Here is a 21,073-nt window from a genome sequence, read left to right on the forward strand (position 1 = left end):
AAGGGGACTCCAGGAACCCAGTATATTTCATTACAGTCGCCCTATCTGCCTTCCCCTGGGCTGACGTCAATCTGCATCCTCTCACTGGAAGAAACCAAAACCAGGACGAGAACAGCATCCGAAGTTCTGTGAGTCCATCTAGCCAGTCTCTGAAACTGATGGTGCTCTTGGGGACTTCAGACTCCATCATCAGCATCAGCATCATCAACGTATATTGACCAGTTCTTATGTATGGCCAACGGCTAAATGCTTTTCACATGTCATCTTACCTAAACCTCACAACAACCCTGTGAAGTCATTGCAATTATTCTCTCCACACCTCTCCCCCCATTTTATAGACGAGGCCGTGGAGTGATCAGAGAGAGTAAATGAGTCAGGAGCGGGAGGGCTGAGAGGCCTGACTGAGTTAAAGCAGTGCCTGTGACCGCCTTCCCTCCGGAGAGAAGCCCTCTTTCTGTCCGCATTCTGCCTACTCACTCCCTCTCTTCGTCCGCCCTCTCTCCTCTTCCTCTGAGTCTCCGCCTAAAGGAGTACCTTCCAGGGACCAGGTAGGACAGTTTTTAGACACAGACATATACATTTAATGACAGCATCTGATAAGCCACCCCCTTATCAGTATCTGGTAAGAAAGGCCCCTGCAGGCAAGAGTTGGATGGGAGCCTGGAGGAGAAGAGTCAGTCCCTGCTCCTGGGACAGGCGCTCCACGTGGCACCAGTTTCACAGCCCGCGAGAGTGCCCGTGACCTCCTCCAAGACAGCGTGTGTGTGAATGTGTGTGTGTGCGTGTCTGAGTGTGTGTATGTGTGAGTGTTCATGTGTGAGTGTGTGTGGAGTGTGTGTGCGCATGTGTGAGTGTGTGTGTGCATGTGTGTGAGTGTATGTGCATGTGTGAGTGAGTGTGTGTGCATGTGTGAGTGAGCGTGCACTCACACACACAGGAAGGGCTGCCGGTACCGAAGAAAACAGGTGGCACTTTTAAGCAAAAATGCTCCGGCTTCTTCCTAACGCACTGGAGCGGGCGTGGGCGCAGCACGTGAGGAAGGGCGGCTCCGCTGAGTGGCCCTGAGTCATTGTCCCCCGGAGTCCACGTGGCCGGCCTGTTTGTGCCCTGGAAGGCCCTGCGGGGGTGTGTGTGGGGGGGTAGGGGGTGGCGGCTGTGCAAGGTATTTGACAGGGAGGAGTACTTGCCGGGGAGGGTGTGGGGGGTGGGGGATGGCGGCTGTGCATGGGGCGTGGGGGGGCGGCTGTGCATGGGGCGGGGGGGGGGCGCGGCTGTGCATGGGGCGTGGGGGGGCGGCTGTGCATGGGGCGGGGAGGGTGTGGGGGGTGGGGGATGGCGGCTGTGCATGGGGCGTGGGGGGGCGGCTGTGCATGGGGCGTGGGGGGGCGGCTGTGCATGGGGCGGGGGGGGTGGGGGCGGGGGGGCGGCTGTGCATGGGGCGGGGTGGGGGCGGCTGTGCATGGGGCGGGGGGGGGGGCGGCTGTGCATGGGGCGCGGGGGGGGGGGGCGGCTGTGCATGGGGCGCGGGGGGAGGGGCGGCTGTGCATGGGGCGGGGGGGGGGGGGGCGGCTGTGCATGGGGCGGGGGGCGGGGCTGTGCATGGGGGGCGGGGGGGCGGGGGGGCGGCTGTGCATGGGGCGGGGTGGGGGCGGGTGGGGGGGGGGCGGCTGTGCATGGGGCGTGGGGGGGGGGGGAGCAGGCTGCCTGCCCCGGGACAGCCTCATCCACCTCAGGCAGGATGGGCTGCCGGTACCGAAGTAACCAGGTGGCACTTTTAAGCAAAAATGCTCCGGCTTCTTGCTAACGCCTGCCTTTTGCTGAAGCTTGAAGCTAAGTGTCCAGGAAAATGTGGCTGCTCGTCCTGAGCTGCTTTCTGCCCTGGCCAGGTCCACCTGATGGAGTGTGGACACTTCCCGCCTCGGGGAGGGCGCGTCTGGGAGAAGGTCATTGACAGGGAGGAGTACTTGCCGGAGACCTTACCTCTAATATGTACAGTGACTTGTATTTACACAGTGTTGTTACGGGCACTTAAATGCACATATTATTTAATTCCAAGAGGAAAAGTACTGTCAAACAGTCATTTCTGTTTAAGGAATAGGCTGTTATTTACCCTGAGGTCATAAGGAGCTTATTAAAAGAGGACTTTCCAGTGCTCATGTTCTAGTCACAGACATTCTGACCCTCTCATCTTCTCACCTGTCAGAACTGTGTTTTTTTTTAAATTGTATTTTTATTGATTTCAGAGATGAAGGGGGAGAGAGAGAGAGAAAGAGAAAGAGAGAGAGAGAGAGAGAGAGAGAGAGAGAGAGAGAGAGAGAGAAAAACATGAATGATGAGAGAGAATCCTTGATCGGCTGCCTCCTGCACACCCCACACTGGGGATCGAGCTCACAACCCAGGCATGTGCCCTGACTGGGAATCGAACCGTGACCTCCTGGTTCCTAGGTCAACACTCAACCACCGAGCCACGCTGGCTGGGCAGATCAAACTGTGTTTTGACAACAGCATTCAAAGGCCAAATGCAAAGAATGTTAATGTCTACCCTTCTTTAAAACTTTTTTTGGGGTATAGTACAATATTGTGTGGCAGTGAGAATCATTATATATTTCAACTTATGAACCATGTTGTAGCTGGATCAAATGTAAATTCTGATGCAGGCTCAGATGTGTTCCAAGATGCCTTAAGGAGACCGGTCTGTAAGGGGGCCGGTCTGTAAGGACGTCAGGAGGCCTGCTGTGCGAGCGAACATCATTTCTAAAGCTCTGAAGAACAGAGCTGGATGGCAACAGAGGCGAGCTGCCAGGAAATCTGTGGACTGGAAGGACTGTCCGTCCAGGTTTCACCCCGCTGATGTGAAGATAAGGGGTGCAGCCACAGATTTCGGTTTCTTTTATCTCTCTGCCAGTGCGAACAATGACAGCCTTTCAGCTACACGTTTTTCCATCCGAGAAGCAAGATCAGAGGCTTCAGAAGACGATTTATTTTCGAGGGCTACTCAGTCCCTGCCGACTTTAAATCCATGACAACTGCCCCAGGGCCTTTGCACTAGCTGTTCTCTGCCTTGAACATGCCATCACCAGCTTTATGTTTGCTCCTTCTCTTCATTGAGGCCTCAGCTTAAATGTGAACACCCAGAGAAAACTTCTCAATAAACTCTATAAAAATATTCTACAATAACTCTCGCCATGCATTCTAGCCCCTTACTCTTCTATTTTTGCATCACCTGAAATTATATTGTGTGTTTGGTTACTGTCTGGTTTCCCCAGTAAAACGTAAGCTCCAAGCAGGCAAAGATCGACTGGCTCACTATTTCTCTAGTTCCCCAGTGGTGCCTGGCACATGGAAGGTGTTCGATGAATGAATGATTACACGATGAATGATTATAGCTGGAGCCACACCCATACCTCCTTTGACTCTAATAAACGGTTAGGGCTAAGTTAGAAATGTTTGCTCCTTGGACGCACAGGGATAACCCAGAGTCAGCCGAGCCCTTACAACTGACAGCAGTGTTTGTCTTTCTCCTCTGCTCCACCGTCAACTCCTTGAGACCAGGGACCTGTGTCCGGTTCACCAGTACACCCCTGCTACCTCACACTATGCAAGAACAAAGTACCCAATTCATTTCTTAAATATGATTAAAATATGAAAGGTGAGTAGGGGTTAGCTAGGTGAGGAAACGAAAGAAGATGGTTCCCAGCCCTGGCTGGTTTGGCTCAGTGGACAGAGTGTTGGCCTGCGGACTGAAGGGTCCTGGGTTCAATTCGGTCAAGGGCACATGCCTGTGTTGCGGGCTCGATCCCCAACAGGGGGCATGCAGGAAGTAGCTGATCAATGATTCTCTCTCATCATTTATGTCTCTCTCTCTCTCTCTTTCTCTCTCTCTCTCTCCCTCTCCCTTCCAGTCTGAAACCAATAAAAATATATTTTTTAAAAAAAAAAAAAAAGAAGATGGCTCCAAGCAGAGGGAGGAGTACATAGGAGACCTCTGTCCTTGATACAAGGAACAGACTGAAGAAGTGAGTGTGGCTGGGGAGGAGAGAGAAGGCAGGCTGAGGACCATGTGTGGCTGGAGAGGTGGGGGGCAGGGGTCTGCCACACTGGATGTTACAGGTTTCTGGACGTGGCAGGGAAAATAAAACGGTTTTATCTTTAACCCAAGAGCAATGGGGACCTTTCCACCTCGGGTGTGTGCTGGAGTGACATGATCACATCTGTCACACCACAAATCTCTGGCTGCCGTGGGTGTCGGGAGACGTTAGGAGGCTGCTCTGACCCAGACCAGAGAGATGGGGGTTGGACTTACAGTCTCTAGAGAGTACGTAGAGACAGACCTCTTTCATTCCCAGCACCCAGCATGCCTGGCACCTATTCGTTACTCAACAAACGTTTGTTTAAGAGTGGTTGGATGGAGGAACAGAGTGGTGCAGGAGGTTGCTAGGGGTTGAAATGAACAGGACATGGTGAAGGAATGGCTACTGAGAGAGAAAGGGAGAAATGTCAGGCCAGCTCCTCTTCTGTTAAACCAAGAGTTAGCCCAGCCAGTGTTGCTCAGTGGTTGAGCGTCGACCTATGAACCAGGAGTTCAGGGTTCGATTTCCAGTCGGGGCACATGCCACTCAGTATATATATTAGAGGCCCGGTGCATGAATTCGTGCATGGGTGGGGTCCAGCCAGCCTGGCCATGGGGAGGGTACATGTGCGGTTGGCCAGCCTGCCTGCTGTTCGAACTCCTGGTCGAGGGGACAATTTGCATATTAGCCTCTTATTATATAGGATATACACTGAGTGGCCAGATTATTATGCGTTCAGAGATCATAATCATCTGGCCACTCCGTGTATATATAAAAAAACAACAGTCAGGGCTTCCTTTCTGCCTCCCTCAGGAGATCCACTCAAGGCGGCTTCCGGTCACCCTCTAGCTGGTGTCCAGCCGAGGGAGGGGTCTGGAGGCCAGAGCAGAGGAACTCTTGAACCTCCGAAGGCTCCTCAAGGACTTGAAGGATTTATATTCTCATTGTTTCAAATAAATATGAGGTCAGTGGACTTTGAGGAATATTGCGGGTCAGGATAAGAAGAGGGTAAATGGTCGCAATCGACATGGTCTATGCAGCCTCAGTAACAAGGGTTTTGTCTCCAAAACCCATGCCAGCGGCTATAAATAAAGATGATGAGTTTGTGGGATACATGAGTTGGGTCAGTTATTTTCTTTTTGGGTTTAAGCAACTAGTTTTTGAGTGATCTTCACGGGAAACAGTATCTTCTCAATCCAGATGGGAGTGAAGGCTCGCCGAGTCACTTCCAATTACATTGTTCAGACCTTTTCAAATGCTTATGTCAGGGATGCCCTGACATGAGCATTTGAAATATAAGGTCTATAAATAAGGTCTAAATAAGATTTGTATAAATAAGGTCTATGTTACATGTAAACATAGATGAATTAAAAGATGGCCGGAAGGAGGGTGGTCAGACTGGTGACAGATCCTAGAGCAGTGTAAGATTGTGTATCTGTATGTAAATAATTTATCCAAAGGAAAGACGGTTGAAAATGTGTGTGTGTGTGTGTGTGTGTGTGTGTGTGTGTGTGATAGTGATTTCTGGTTAGTGGGATTGTGACTGATTTTAATTTCATCTTATAATTCGATTAGATACAGATTGGATTACACATTTACCTAGGAGGTATGAGAAGGAGGAAAAAAAAAATGCCCCATCAGGAAAATAAACAGCCCCTCCTACCATCTCTGTGAACCGGTCTGCACAGGCCATCCGGACCCACTCAGGGGTTGCTGGGCTCTTCACTGTGAAGTCGTCGGCTATGTCTCTCTCTCTGCGGGCAGCGGCCACAGCATCAGTGATGGCAAAGAATACAGACGACCCCAGGAACATTCCGGACTCCCCCAGGCCCTGCAAGAGAGCACATTTATTTCAGAAGCTTCTACCCTGAACTATACGTCGATAGAAGTCAGGGGGGATTATGGGGAAATAGAGACACCCATGTGCTGTCTAAAAGAGGCAGCTGCTCTTCAGTGCTAGCTAATTGCTGCCTTCCAGAAATGCAGCCCAAACGGTCTGATCATCCAATTTATCAAGAGGATTTAGGTATTTGTATTTTCATGTAAAATTCCCTGACTTGTCCAGCCAGCGTGGCTCAGTGGTTGAGTGTCGACCTATGAACTGGGAGGCCACGGTTAGATTCCTGGTCAGAGCACATGCCCTGGTTGCGAGCTCGATGCCCTGTGTAGGTGTGCAGGAGGCAGCCAGTCATCATTGATGTTTCTCTCTCTCTCTCTCTCTCTCCCTCTCCTCTCTGAAATCAATAAAAATATACTAAAAATAAATAAATAAAATTTCATGACTTTAAAAAGCACTGCGTGGGACAAAGTCTGCAGGCTAGACTTGGCCAATGGCCCCATTTGCAGCCCTGAGCTAGAGAACCTGAATCTGAGCCCTGGCCCTCACTCGCAGTGTTTCTCTGGGTGAGATGCTCTCTCCGAGTCCCTTTCCCTTCACCAGTGAGATGCAGGCGGTGACACCTCGCTTACAGGGTGTTGTGGCACTCAGGTAGCACAAAAGCACAGCACCTGGTACCTGGTAGGTCCCCGCTATTGGTACACTTCCCGGCACACGTGCAAACCATGACTGCCCTGCAGGTCTGCCTGTGGGGGGCTGGCCACAACCACAGGGACCCACGGGTCCTGCCTGCCCGGAGAGCTGCTCTCTGTGGGCTCTGAGCATCCTTTCTGACCATGACTTCCAGCCCAAAGAGAATCCAAAGGCCTGTTGATTGGCCTTCCTTTCAAAATTGCTCCCCTCCCCCCCAACCCCCATCACTATATGTCCCAAGAAACTCCTGGGCGGCAAGAGGGATCCATTTTGGAAATGATGCGATTCCAGCAGATTCATGTGGACTCGTGGACTTACTGATTTTGGTACTAATTTGCCACCTCTCATACGAAGTCTCCCAAAAGAGTGTAAAGAAAATGTTAATACTGCATCTCCAACCTAAAGGGAGTTGCAACTGCGAGGGTGGCTCTCCTGTAACCTGCGCACAGCGATGCAAACGCACGCCGACCTTTACTTTAATTTGCAATTTCATGACTTTGGCAGTTGCTGAGGGCTGGTGTCTTGGCTTCCTGACACAGCTGACATGGGGGCCCGATGATCCTTTGCTGTGGACGGCTGTCTTGTGCATGGAAGGCTGTTTAGCAGCCTCCCTGGCCCTCTACCCACTAGAAGCAGCATCTTCCTCCGTAGTCGTGACAACCAGAAACGTCTCCAGGCATTGCCAAATGTTCCCTGAGGGGCAAACCCTCCACCCTTCCTGTCCCGTTGAGAAACGGGGCTTTAGATTATTTCGGGGTGGGGCTGAGGCCCTGAGCCCCTCGGAGCTGCGTGAGTGATTGGCCTCATATCACAGAGAGTTGGGCTCGGGCAGGAAGCAGGCTTCCTGAGGCCTGGCCCAGGTTCTGTTCACGCTGCCGCTGCTTTTTAAGGTTTCGGTAGCATTGTGCCCTCATTCCCATTTAATACGTTAGTCTTCCGGTTGTTAAGTGAAAATGTTATTCTATCCAATTAAAGCTTTTGGCTGAGTATTAGAGTTCTCGCTGAAAGAGGATTTAATAAATCAAATCCTTGGCCAGGATGGCCATCGGGTGGATCATTCATCTTCCCCGAATTTCCCTTTTCTCGGGGTGATTCATCTCCAAATGCTAACAGTCTGTCTTGATTTGGCCTTGATAAGGGTTGACATTTATTTTTTATTATTGTCCACCTGCTCTCGTTTATTATGCTGCCTGATCCCGCACACGGCACAGGGGCTGGCTTGGGTGCTTACCTTGGAGGAGTAGATGGTTAGTGGGGTTTGGGATGCCGGCAACAAGGAGACGTTGAACTCCTCTGGGATGTCCGTGATGGTTGGAATTTTGTACTCATCGGGGCCTCGTGAGTACAGGACGCCTTCCGGGGAGTATTTCAGCTCCTCGGTGGTGTAAAGGCCCATGCCCTGGATGAACGCCCCTTCGACCTGAAAGGGGGAGATGCCGAGCTCTGTGGTCCTGTGTGCTCTTCAGAAGGCCTTTACCTACCCCACCACGGCTCCCAGGAAGCAGCGCCCAGCTAAGTGGGCCAGGACCTACCTGTCCGATATCAATGGCTGGGTTTAGGCTGCAACACGCATCCATGACAATGTCTGTTCTGATTTTCTGTCAACAGTTAAAATGACCTCAGTGTGAATACTTGAATTAAAAATACTATTTAAAGTTTTATTCAAACGGTCCCAAATGATTCCCAAACTCCTGCTAGTTAATTAAGACGGCATTGAACTCCATCACCAGTAGAGGTGGTGAGACATCTGCTAACTCTTTATATTTAGTGGGGGGACTGTCAATGGCCGAAGAAGGTCTTTGGCATTCATGGCTTTGACTCAATGAAATGGCAAACACAAAGCTATTTTCTCCGCCCTCCCCTTCTCTCCCAACCCCAATCTCTTTCTTCAGAGGTAGCACCTTGGGGAAACCCATCCTGAAGAAACAGTATCACACTGCTGTGTGCTTTCAAAATGCTTACTCAGGACAATTTGCTAAATTACCTATTCCTTCAGATTCGATAACTTGATCTTCCGTTAGAAACAGAACATCCCCACCCTTTTCCCCCAAAAAACTTTGGAAAGTGATTTTGATGTCTGAATTAGAATAAGAAACAAGGCTGTCAAGAGCAATGCCTCTTGACTACTTCTTTTTAAGTGCAAATTCTGGATAAAGCTGGATCTCTAGTCGTTCCCACGGGATTGAAAGAATCTTGTTCCTACTGTATCCAAGTATAACACAGAGAACTCAGGGCTGTTAATGTGCAACGTAATGTTGTCCTTGTGTTAACTCACCAAGGAGGAAGTTATATTACCTTGTGAGCTCCTGTCAGACAGTCGATTTCCACCTCCGAGCAGGCTGCTCCATAGACATAGTAAGGAAACGGGTCTCCCTCCCCCTTCTCCCAGTCCATGAAGGCCTTGTAGCCCCTGATGGAAGAAATAAAGCCCTTTAGCTTGGGGTGTGCATGTATGTATGTGTGTGTGCACGTGCAAACAATGTTGATTCATTTAAGAAGTTACCAGTTATGATAGCATTTCATTTGACTGCTGTTTATTTCAACTCCCCTTTTCAATTCATTTAAGCTGCAGCCTGTGTTTACAACCTCACTGGTTGTGGCAACAGGAACCATCACCTCCACTTTAAAGAGGACGCCCGGTGCTACAGTTAGGAGGTCAGAAATGGAGAGAAGCCAACAGACTGTTTCAGTTCAGCTTTCTCAAGTCTGTATTTTGATGGGTTAGGCTTGTGCTTTAGCTCTGCACATTGAGAACCTCATCTGGTTTTATTGGCATTCCCAGAGGGTCCCCCTAGCTGGTAAAAAGAGGGCCAGCAATTCAATGCATCTATATATATAAAAGCCCAGTGACCGAATGGCGGAATGACCAGAATGACTGGTCAACCAGTTGCTATGATGTGTACTGACCACGAGGGGGCAGACGGTCAACACAGGAGCTGCCCCCTGGTGGTCAGCTGACCGAGATGAGTGGCTGCTCCCACAGTGGGCCTAACCCCACAGGCCACGCCCCCCCCACCAGTGCATGAATCCATGCACCAGGCCTCTAGTTAATTTATAATGGAAAAGTACCCAGCTGGAGGCTGATTCGCTCTCTTCTTGGTAACTGAACTCAGGAATTTAGAACTCACAGTGTACAGGGCATTGGGCATGGCTATTCCCTCCTTTTTTTTTCTTAACGAGATCTCTCTCTCTCTCTCTCTCTCTCTCTTCTCTCTCTCTTTCTCGTTTGGTGATTTGCTTAATTAGATTGTTACACTAATGTCATACACTTCCAGAATTTGACAATCAGCTCTCCTCTCTGTGCTTCCTTCAATCAACCTGTATTTTCTGAGGGCCTCCACTGAGGGGTCCTGCACAAATGATGACTGGTGACCTCCCGTCCATCTCCCCCGTCTACCAAGGGGCTTCTGCACAGAAAGATTTTTATGGTATTGGGAGGAAGATTTGTAAACTTGATATGCAAGTTACTTCTTTTTACTATTCACACTAAAGAATATTATTATTCTGTTTCTTCCACAATAAAGAAAAGTAAATAATGATTAGATGTTGTAAGTCATGTTTAACTTTTTTTTGGTACCCAATAGGGGCATTTTTGTTACTAATATTGCTTTGGACATAGCTCAAAGGCCTATGTGAATTCTTAGAATTTGGGGCCCAGAAGGGATCTCAGAGATCACAGGATGAAAACTTGTTTTACAAACGAGGGACGGAGGCCCTGAGTGCATGGTTGCCTCCCATTTTCTTGGCTAAGTCAAGACGTTACCATTGTAATCTTTACCTGTAGTATCCCGTGGCTGAAAGACTGATTCTTTGTTCAAAAGCAGCTTCTATCTGCAGGATGAGCATAATTAGTTAAAATAAAATAAATACACCATTTAATAAGTGAAAATAAAAATATTCAAAATAAAAATATGTGTCAAAATCGACATATGATCATTGTTGGTGCTTTGTTACCAATGAAAGGACTAACTCATCATAATATATATTTTTTTCTCTCATCTGGTACACTAACAATTTCCTTCTGATTTGAGTTCAGAGGTCTCAATTAAAGAAATAAAATGGAATCCTGCTGCCCATCCATGACTTACAGGCTTAGTTCACAAGGTATTAGTGCTTCATATCTAAATGTCAGCACTCTAGTAGTGTATGTGCAAATGTGAGATAATTGTGCTAAAGAAATAGTATATAGGGTATTGTAAAGTTGGATTAAACAAATCATTTCCCTTGAGACTTATTCAATAACAATACTCCACACCTGGTGTGTGTGTGTGTGTGCATGCCTGTGTGTCTGAGGAAGGCTCAGTCTGGGTCAGGCCTTCTGGGTACTCTTCATACACTTCCATTCCTCTTCTCAGGGATGCTGTTCCCCGGGTGCTCTCTCCATACATACCTGGTGAACATCACGGGACAGCCATCTCAGCCTTTGGGGCTCTTGCCCTTGGGTATAAAGCCACTCTTAGAAGAACTGTGTCTACGAGCTTCAGCTGTGTGCTGCCATGGTGCTCTGGGCACTGCTGTGGGTTTCCTCATTTGTGGTAATGGAGTGAAACACTTACCCAGTCTTCCCAGGAACCTTCTGGATTTTTCTGAATGACGGGCTCAAGGCGTTTCAGAAGGATCTGACAAGCGTTCTTGGAGGAGTAAAGAAGGGCATTCCCATTAGAGAGGAGCCCAGTGGTTAGGACTTGTGTGGAAGAATATGAGCGGATAACTGACTAGGCCAGTGAATACTTATGGAGCGCCTGATACGGCACATTGGGGACACAGCGACGATAACAACACAGCCCCTGACCTTGAGAGGAGCATCCGTTACTGGAGGGCCTTTCCCTTCCTGCTTCACTTCCTGTGAGAAGATAGGCTCAGCTGAACTCCTCCTCTCAGGTCCCCTTTCTAAATATATTCACGTGCTTAATGCCCTCTTCTCTTTTTCTACAATTTTCACTTGTACCTTCTTTTGTATCTTCCAGCCATTAAAATAAATGAAACAAAACATCTTATTTCCATTCAAATTTGTCCTTCCCAATCTCCAACAATGACAGGCCAATATCCGTCTGGGTCTGAAACGTTATTCAACTCTCTGTCCATCCCTCTGCCTGATCACCCATCCACCTCGAAGTACTGCAATGGCGGCCTTTGCTTTGGGTGTGAAGTGAAAAAAATAATTAAGTTTGTTTTTTATAATAACCTGATCTACAAAGTTTCTGTTACTCCAAACTGAAATCTAAAACTCAATGTCTTAGAACAGTGATTTTCAACCTATTTTATCTAATACACTAATTACTAAAATTCTGCAGTACACCTCCAATTTTTTTTTCCTGAAATGACAAAAACAATAGGTACAATTTTGATTCATTCACACTGGATGGCTATTGTTGTATTGTTATTTTTTTAATTTGACAAGCTAAGGGAAAAGAGGTCAGTGTCTCTGACTGAATAGTCAGGTATTTCATGTTTTTAGAAAACTTGCGGCCCAGCGGTTGAAAAATCGCTGTCCTAGATGAATTAACACTTAGTTTGGGCTGACAACTCCCATACACACTGAGCTATTCCTAGCTTGTGTTTGATTCTACCCCAAATTGGATCTCATGAATTTGAGGTTTCCGCACATTTGTTCTGAGTAAAAATCTCTGGTTTTTGAGCCCCTATGGGTATCCTCACAAAGATAAAATGGATTTAAAAGTGGTTCATCTTGGTAGCTTAAGTGCAGTGTCCGGGGAGTGAGGGAACATGCCTTCCCACAACATTCCAACAGAAAAAGTGGACGGTGTACAACAGAAACATGGCAAAAGGACAAGGCAACCAGACATCTGAATGAAGGAATGTGAAGTCATGGTTCTACTCGGAAAAAGTGAAAATTAAACACCCGTTAGAAAACAAGTACAAACCGAAAGGGTGAGTACTCTGGTGGGGCTCCACTGATGTAGACGCTTTAATTGCACCCTGTCTACCTGGCTGGCGCTCCGTCTGCCTCCCTGCCCACAAGGCCTTATGGGTGCCAGGGAAACGCACAGCTCTGCACTACTTGGTTCCCAGATTTCTCCTTTCTGTGTCTCCGAGGGACAGAGACTGCCTCTGCCCCAGAAGCCAGGCTCCCCTTCTTCCATGGTTGCTGGGCATGTGGTTCCCCACTGCTCTACCTTCTCCCACCTCCCCTGCAGCGAGCTGTGGCCTGAGGCCGCTCCTGCTAATGGATGGCGAGGGGAAGTGACTTGCATCGCTGTCAGGTCTGGCCTCCATGCTCTCCCTCCCTGGCTCATTGGATGATGACGCTCAGGGCAGCCTAGAAAGTCACATGTTGGAGATGGAGGAATTGCCATCAATCTGGGTGCTTGAGTGAGCAAACACTCCCCCTGACTCTTCAGTGTACGAGAAAGGGACTTTGTTATGTTTCAGCCATTATGTTCTGGTCTATCTGTCACCTCCATTTAGCCTACTGCAACGAACACACTCTCTGACACTTTGGTTATCCTGAGCCTGAGTTTAGTGACACGGACGGCCTTTCTGCCTGTATCCAGCTAAGAAAACCGGAGATGTGGTAAAAGTACCCGAGGAAAGACAGACAGACAGACAGCAGGAAGCACCTGCACGGCTCTGCCATTGACATCGGAACCGATGGAGGCAGCTGTAGCAATTGTGTTAGGCACCGTGGCTGTGCTTGTCTCACAGATGTGCATATAGGACATGGGTATTTTTAATTCGCGGCTGGCCACCTATGAGAAAAAGACATATTTTCAAGTTCAGCAAGGAGTTCTGTGAAGATTTGAGTCATCATTTTTCTTAGTAAAAATTACTATTTTTAGTATGTTCGTGATATCCTTTAAAGCCTAAATCTTGTGACATGCGGCTACAGGGCGGGACAACAGGACAGGCAACTGCTGGGCTGGACAATATCATGACAGGTAGCCACCCGGCCAGGCACTGTCTTGAGAGGCAGAACAGTGGTGGTGGTGGTGGTGGTGGTGGTGGTGGGGGTGGGGGTGTCGAATTACGTTGTGACTGCCTGTCTTGACAACCTGATAGGTAGTAATAATAATAAGGGAGAGAATACAATATGGTTTTGAATGGGAGGCTTTCAAGGAGCCTCCAGACCACACTCAGATCAGTGGGTGTCAACAGACCAACCACCAACTGGGGACAAGACTTAGAAATTGCAGCTCTTCCTTGGAACCCTGTCAGGGCCTCACTGTCCATGGCCCTCACCACTTCTTGCCTCACCTCTCCTTCCTTCCCTTGATGACAAAAAAGATGCCTGAATTCTGGGCTCTCTTAAGATGCATTTGCAGAAGAAGAAGAAAAACAAAAGACAGATTTGCAGAAGCTGTAAGGCACCCTCATCTTCTTGAGCTGGGCCTTCTCGATCAATACACGTTTCTTTACTTAAAACTCTGATGTTTTGACTATTGACTTTTTTTTTTTGGAAGCACCTTGTACCAGTAATGGGAGGGGGAGGGGGGCGGAAAGCCACCAGAATTGAGGAGTCCTTCAGAACTACACGGAATGTGGGAGGTGTATTCCAAAGCAGCTAAGGGGAGGGATAGTCAAAAGCTGCAGATATGCACTATAACCATCTAATGTATTTGTCATTCAGTTAAATTTATTTAAAGAATTAATTTTTTCTCCTGGGGTCACATCTTCCTATTTTGTATGTAGGTATGTGCGTGTTAAAGTATTCTTTTAAAATGATAGGAGAGTGCTATTGATGAAATACTCATCCTTACTTGTCAAAATAATACCCTAATATTGTTGTCCAAACTTTAAAAATTATACACGCTGGTCTCCAATAGGAAAAGTGAGAAACTCCTACTCTACGTAAGCCTGCATGGCACACCCACCACAACGCTCCAGGGGCTCACTGCCTCCATCCATGGGCCCTGGCCACGCTTCAGGAGTATTTGCACGTTTGTGTGTGTGTGTGTGTGTGTGTGTGTGTGTGTGTGATTTCCACCACCACAGCCATTTTATTGGATATGTAAGAAGTTTTTCAACTACATAGTCAAGATCTTAGGGTTTGAGCTCAGAGAGTTGTCCCTTACCCTAAAATTAGTGCCAAATGTCAGTCATATCAACAATGAATGAGATTAATGACTTCATTTTATTGATCTTACCTGTAGCATTTTGGTGTGAATACCTTGTCCCAGTTCGTTGCCTCCATGTGTGACCAATACAGACCCGTCTGTGTAGATATGAACCAGAGCCGCTGCCTAGAAAAACAACCAACCCGAAGACCCAGCTCAGGGCCAGGTTAGTGAGGTTCAATGGAAGACACGGGGTGGTGAAACACCAGTCTGCGGAATGGGGAGGGTCAGAGGCCAGCTCTCCTGGTGGGGTTCTGAGGCCTAGCTCTGTTTTGTGCAAAAGTCACCTGGAAAGACAGTCTTAGTGAGGAACCTGGTTTTAGTAGGAGCCCCTTGGGGTTGCTACTGTTTGCAAGTCACTCCCCTGTTAAAATCTCTGGCAAACCACTCAACTGGCGAATTAAACATTTGTAAGTACATGCACGTGTTATGTGCTTGCTCTAGATAGATCACGATGAATAAGATCTGCTTCTGCCTCAGGTAGCTCTCAGTCCAGTGAGGGGCCAGGCTGGAAAGCAGGTCATGAGAATGCAGAATGAGGTGTGAGATAAATGGTGGGCCATGGGGGCCCTGGAGACCTGGGAGGACAGACCCAGCTGCGTCTGCAGAGCCAGGGAAGGGTTCCCCAAAGTGGCACTGAATGGAATCATGAAAGGGAGAACAGTGTGGCCCTTGGGCAAGGTGGGCAAAAACTCCCCATTGTCTGCAAGGGAGAGCCCTGGCGCCTGCTCCTCGTCATTATGAGAGGCCCTTTGGGATTCGGTCTCTGGTGCTTTCCCACTTCATCCCTGTCTTTTCCTACCTTGCCTCTAAGCCTGGCATTGCCCCTGTTCCTGCCTGACCTGTGCTCTTGCATATGATGTAAATATCTGTGTTTTCCGATGGTCTTAGGCGACCGTGCTAGCGGTTCTCAACCTGTGGGTCGTGACAAAAAAACAGGTTGAGAACCGCTAGCAGGGTCGCCTAAGACCATCGGAAAACACAGATATTTACATTACGATTCATTAACAGTAGCAAAATTACAGTTATGAAGTAGCAACGGAAATAATTTTATGGTTGGGGTCACCACAACATGAGGGACTGTATGAAAGGGTCGCGGCCTTAGGAAGGTTGAGAACCACTGCTCTGGGACATCAGAAAGCAGCCTTATTTGTAAGTAGTCTTTGCAGATGCAATTAGTTGAGATGAGGCCCAGCAGGCTTCTTCCCTGGGGCCTCCGGAAGGAGCACAGCACTGCCAACACCTGGATTTTGGACGTCTAGCCTGGAACCGGAACCGTGAGAGAATACATGTGTTGTTTGAAGCCACCCAGTTTGCGGTACTTGGTTATTGAAGCCACAGGAAACGAATGCAGGGGGTGACAGGGAGTCTCAGCGAGGAGGGGCGCCTAGTCTTTTTCATCTTTGTGTCCTGAAGGGAACTCTGAGTAGGTCTGAATCACAGAGACACTAAAAAAATGTTTGTTAAACTGGATGAATGGCCATGTGGTATTTTTCCTCTGAGGAGAAGAGGGAGTGGGAGGGGGAGGAGGAGGAGGAGGAGGAGGAGGAGGAGGAGGAGGAAGAGGAGGAGGAGGAAGTAGGACTTCTGTCTATTCTGTCTGGAGATGCCTGAGCCCTGGACAACTTGGAGGAATTCCAGGCATCAAGGCTTGTAGGTTCTAATAATAGTATTTCTTCAGCGTGGCCTCCTGACTCCCAGCGAGGACATGCTACTCCTGCCTGGTTTAGGGAGTAGGTGTCCAGCTTTATGAGTCATCAGCTGACCTGGAATAACACACCTCAGCTCCTAGCCTGGTGTGTCTTGAGCACATCAATTTGGAACTCTGTGGGGAAGCTGGAGGTCTTGCAAAGGGATACTTTGCTTGATTTAAAGCATATTTTTTTGTGGTGAGATGAGAGTTGGCAGAAATTAGGCCGTGGTTTAGGTGAGGGGCAGCCATAAAGGTGGGGGAACTGTGGTATAATACAAACAAATATGTGGTCTTTGCCCCTGGTTTTTGACACAGTTCCTAAAACCGATGGAATTTACTGTGCTTGGTATGCTAATGAGATGACTCTTGCGGGGCAGCCTCTCTAGCTGGGGCTGGGGAGGCAGGATGGTTGCCAGAAAAACCAACCACTGGGAGAGTCACATCTTTCAGCCCCACTCCCTGACCTCCAGGGAGGTGTGAGACTAGAGATGGATTTCAATCCTGATGGCTGATGATTTAATCAAGTGTATCCAGGTAATGACATTTCTGGGAGCTTCCGGGTCGGAGAACACGTCCACGAGCAGGTGGGCCACATGGTGGAGGGAGAGGACACGATAGCCTCACGCCAGCCTCACGCCTCCTCTCCCATTCGTCTGTTTTGGGGTTGTATCACTTAGAATAAATTCGCAGTAATCACAAGTAAAGAGCTTTCCTGAGTTCTGTGGGTTGATCCAGTGAATTATCAAACCTGAGGGGGTGGGTAGAGGAAACCCCCAAATTTGTAGTTGGCTGGGCAGAAGTGCCGGTAGCCTGAGCACCCTAATGTGCTGGCGTCTGAAACTGGGGCGGTCTTGTGGGACTCGGCCTTTGACCTATGCACTAAGTGTGGGTAGTTAGTGTCAGAATGGAAATGAATTGTTGGACACCCAGCTGGTGTTGGAGAATTGGTGTAGAAAAGACACATTTGGCATCAGAGGAAAATCCACACATGTGCTATCCAGGATCTCTTATGCCCTAGCTGTTGATTCAGTCAGGCGTGCAGACAATTAACGCTCATGCACCTCTTTATAGAATGGGCACATCGGATCTGAACAGGACTGTGACCAGGGGTCAGGGAGTCTCATCCTACACCAGAGGAGCCGCAGCCCTGAGAGGTGTGTCAGATCTCCTGGGCGTGGGGGTGGGGGTGGGGCTGCCCTGATAACTACACGGTGTTCCGGGAACCCAGCCAATGCTGTACAGTCATTATCTCATTGAATCCTCATCAATCCTAAGAGAGAGGATCATTATTCTCAGTTTATAACCGAGGAAACGGAGGCTCAGAGAGGTTAAATATTACACAGCCAGTAAGTGGCAGGGCCAAGGATTTCCCGGGTCTGCCTGATTCAAGTTGATCAGGAATTTGGGGCACTTGGTTTATTACGTAAGAACGATTTTCTTTGACAGGGAAGCTTCTGTAGTCTGTGTGTGTGTGTGTGTGTGTGTGTGTGTGTGTGTGTGTGTGTTGGCTGCCAATAGTTGGGTGTAAGTGGAAGAATGTTTTCAATGGTATACACACAAGGGAGACCTACTGCCTTTTTGGATTTATATTTAGACATAATGTGTGTAAGACGTTTCTGCTTTTGATGGACAATCCTGGGAGGCAACAGTCTTTCCCAGTTTTCTAAACAGCTTTCCTGTATATGGCCCCCTGGGCTTGCTGGGAAGACTCAGTACCAGGCCTCGTGCTATTTAATGGACTCACCTATATGCCGCCCTTCTGGAGAGGGCCTCTGAATGACTTGCCTCTTCCTTTTGCAAATCTACCTGGGAGGATTTGGGGCCCACCCCCTTTTCCCCCATCAGAATCGACAGGTTCCTGGGGGAGGTGGCTTGAAACAAATAGCTGGTCAGGGCAACGTAGAATGACTTCCCTGCCTAAGACTTAGGGTGCACCAAGCAATGCTATGGGGTCTGGGGCGCAGGCCAGGAGCAGCCCCCTTCCTGCCCAAGTTTGTGAGCCTTGAGCTTAGAAAGCACAGCACGGCAGGCCCTGTGGGATCCTGCTCCCTTTTGGAATAGGGGTTCCGTGGGGCAGTCAGGACTCCGTCTTGGCAGTCCCCCCGCTGCAGGTCTCATTCTTGCCGATGCCACTGTCTGCCGTGGAGGCACTTCTCTGCGGCACTGTGGAGCAAGTGCTTGCCGAGGGGTGCTGCTCGGGAGAGGGGCTCCGCGCTGGGAAATGGGACACTCTGGCAGTCAGCACCAGCTGATCGGGCCAGGAGTGTGTCTGCCACCAGGGTGAGTTACACAGCTAGGACCTTACCTGGTGGTAGCTAGTGGCCCCAAAGCCGACTGAAAACTTCATGGGGACAATGGCAAGTCCTTTCTTCTTCCAGTAATTCTTCTTATTAAAGGCTTCCACTTGCTTTCTTCTGCTGCCAAAGGAAGACTTGTCCAGACATTCGTTCCAACATCGTATCAGGCTCTCGGGGCTGAAGGCTTGTTTGTAGATGGTTTTAGCCACAGTTTTGTACATGTTTTTCTCCCTAACCTGAAGTGGGTGGAAAATGGAATCGATAGTTGTGGTAAGTCAGAAACGGACCACAACATGTACTGAGGAAACGGGATTGAAATGTAAAAAAGTAGGCTGGGGTCTGATGGAGTATATGAAGAGCAGGAAGTGTTATCAACACCGACCTCAGCTGCCAGGAGCTGCCCCTGTCTGACTAGCATGCCGTATATACTGTGCACCTTCTAGGATATTGCTCAAAATAATGTTTTTGGAGAGCGTTCTTTTGGCGGTCTCTCTCAAGAGTTTTCAAGTGCACTGGCAATTTCACTTCTGCAAATTTACCCTCTACCTAGAGGGCAAAGATGTATCCCTGAGACATCTGTACCAAGATGTGTATTGCAACAGCATTTTAATAGCCAAAGATGGGTAACAAGATGAATGTGCAGCAACAGTGGAATGGCTAAGCAAATGACGGTACATCCGTGTTACACAGCACTATTCAGTCGTGAAAAAGAAGGAAGTAGGTCATTCTATTGCCACAGGAAGATGGCCATGGCCTATTGTCAAGTAGAAAAAAAGCAGAGTGCAGAATAATGTGTTGATTAGGGCCCCATTTTGGTAAGTAACTGTATACGTGCATGTATAAACACATAGCAATGATGATGTATCTATGTATGAATACAGATGGGTGGATACCCATAGAGAAAGGGCTAGAACAATAAATATGGAAATGCTGACCATGGTTACCCTTAACCAATAGGGATGGAGGGATAAAAAAAGGGTACGCTCACTTTTTACTCTAATGACTTCAGTGGGGTTTAAAGGTTAAAAAGAGTAATTACTTTTTTTAAAAAATATATTTTATTGATTTTTTACAGAGAGGAAGAGAGAGGGATAGAGAGTTAGAAACATCGATGAGAGAGAAACATCGATCAGCTGCCTCCTGCACACCCCGCACTGGGGATGTGCCTGCAACAAAGGTACATGCCCTTGACTGGAATCGAACCTGGGACCTTTCAGTACGCAGGCTGACGCTCTATCCACTGAGCCAAACCGGTTTCGGCAAGAGTAATTATCTTTGCACAAGTTTTAAAAAGAAGGGAAAAGAGAAATCTTTGTATAAGAAGGGTGGAAGATAAGAGGAGGGAGGTGAATTCTTTTAGGTAGCACCGAACATATTTTGAATTTTGAGCCAGAGCTCATTTGAGTGGTTCTAGGGTATTTCCCTAGGTAGCTGGTTCCCTTCTCATCTGATCCTTCAGCAATCTTGGCTGTGACCTTGACTGCAACCTTACCTGTTCTGGCAGAAGGCCACATTTGGCTGCCACAGCTGTGATGCAAGATTCTGTTACCAGGGTCCCTTGTGGGAAGCCGTATCCGCGAAAGGCCGTGTTGGATGGTAAGTTGGTCATACAGGCACGGCCCCGGAACCTGAGGTTTCGGATTTTATACGCATTTTCCAGCTTCAGTATGAGGAATTCTGTTACCTAAAGTAATGGAAGATATTCACATATATTGGATAACATTTTCTTCTTTTCTCTAAAAGTCGAGCTGCTGTGGAACCTGGTACTTGAGGAAGCGTGTTCAGTAAAGACTCATCTAGAAGTTCTGTGTTCTATTCACGACCAAGGTCACTGGTGTCTGATGCACGCACCTGCTCCGAGTCGTCCAGCGTGCAGCCTCCGTTAATGAAGCACTCAATGTCTAGAGCTTTGATCCGCCCGTTGTTCATGAATCCCACCTGTCAGCAGATGATGGACATTTTACATGATTAACGTACATGCCAACTTGGAGCCACAGCCCAGCTCCACCATTAGGCAGGACTGAAGACAGACACTGCTCCTGTTTGCTCTGGGTGTCCCCCCCTGGCTAGTCCCTTGGCTTTCAGCACTTGGGTGACAAAGGCCTCCTCTGACCTGAATTTTGCTGAGCCCTTTCCTTCCAACCCGCAATTTTCTGGCTTCAGCGTCATTATGAAATTCTAAAGTTCTTGCCGATCTCCAGACATGTAATTGCTACCCTCTTCTTCCTTATTCTTGGAAGATTCTCCTTCACTTTGTACTGGCATTCCTTCTAATTTAGCCCGTGGTTTCCGCCCCGTGGACAAGTCCCTGGAATTTCAGAGTGCGATGGAATGAATGGCAGTGCATCTCGTTGCAGGAAAGCGTCAGAAGCCAGGGCTGGGAACGGTCCCTGGCGCGAGAGCTGTGG

At 48.4% G+C, this 21,073-nt stretch overlaps 1 protein-coding gene across 1 annotated transcript in view; it reads right to left on the minus strand.

The window, feature by feature from the left end:
* The window catches only part of LOC103290550 (aldehyde oxidase 2), a 61,254-nt gene that overhangs the window by 2,173 nt on the left and 38,008 nt on the right, over positions 1 to 21,073 (minus strand). Inside the window, exons 24-34 of the mRNA XM_054723074.1 lie at positions 20,517 to 20,603; positions 20,158 to 20,349; positions 18,674 to 18,901; positions 14,706 to 14,801; positions 13,182 to 13,310; positions 11,157 to 11,231; positions 10,379 to 10,431; positions 8,896 to 9,010; positions 8,133 to 8,198; positions 7,832 to 8,020; positions 5,734 to 5,901 (exon numbers count right to left, since the gene is read on the minus strand). Of these exons, the coding sequence (XP_054579049.1) occupies positions 5,734 to 5,901; positions 7,832 to 8,020; positions 8,133 to 8,198; positions 8,896 to 9,010; positions 10,379 to 10,431; positions 11,157 to 11,231; positions 13,182 to 13,310; positions 14,706 to 14,801; positions 18,674 to 18,901; positions 20,158 to 20,349; positions 20,517 to 20,603 (1,398 nt within the window). The remainder of the gene's footprint in view (positions 1 to 5,733; positions 5,902 to 7,831; positions 8,021 to 8,132; positions 8,199 to 8,895; positions 9,011 to 10,378; positions 10,432 to 11,156; positions 11,232 to 13,181; positions 13,311 to 14,705; positions 14,802 to 18,673; positions 18,902 to 20,157; positions 20,350 to 20,516; positions 20,604 to 21,073) is intronic.

The sequence above is a fragment of the Eptesicus fuscus genome, chromosome 11, assembly GCF_027574615.1.
Source record: "Eptesicus fuscus isolate TK198812 chromosome 11, DD_ASM_mEF_20220401, whole genome shotgun sequence".
Classification (NCBI taxonomy): domain Eukaryota; kingdom Metazoa; phylum Chordata; class Mammalia; order Chiroptera; family Vespertilionidae; genus Eptesicus; species Eptesicus fuscus.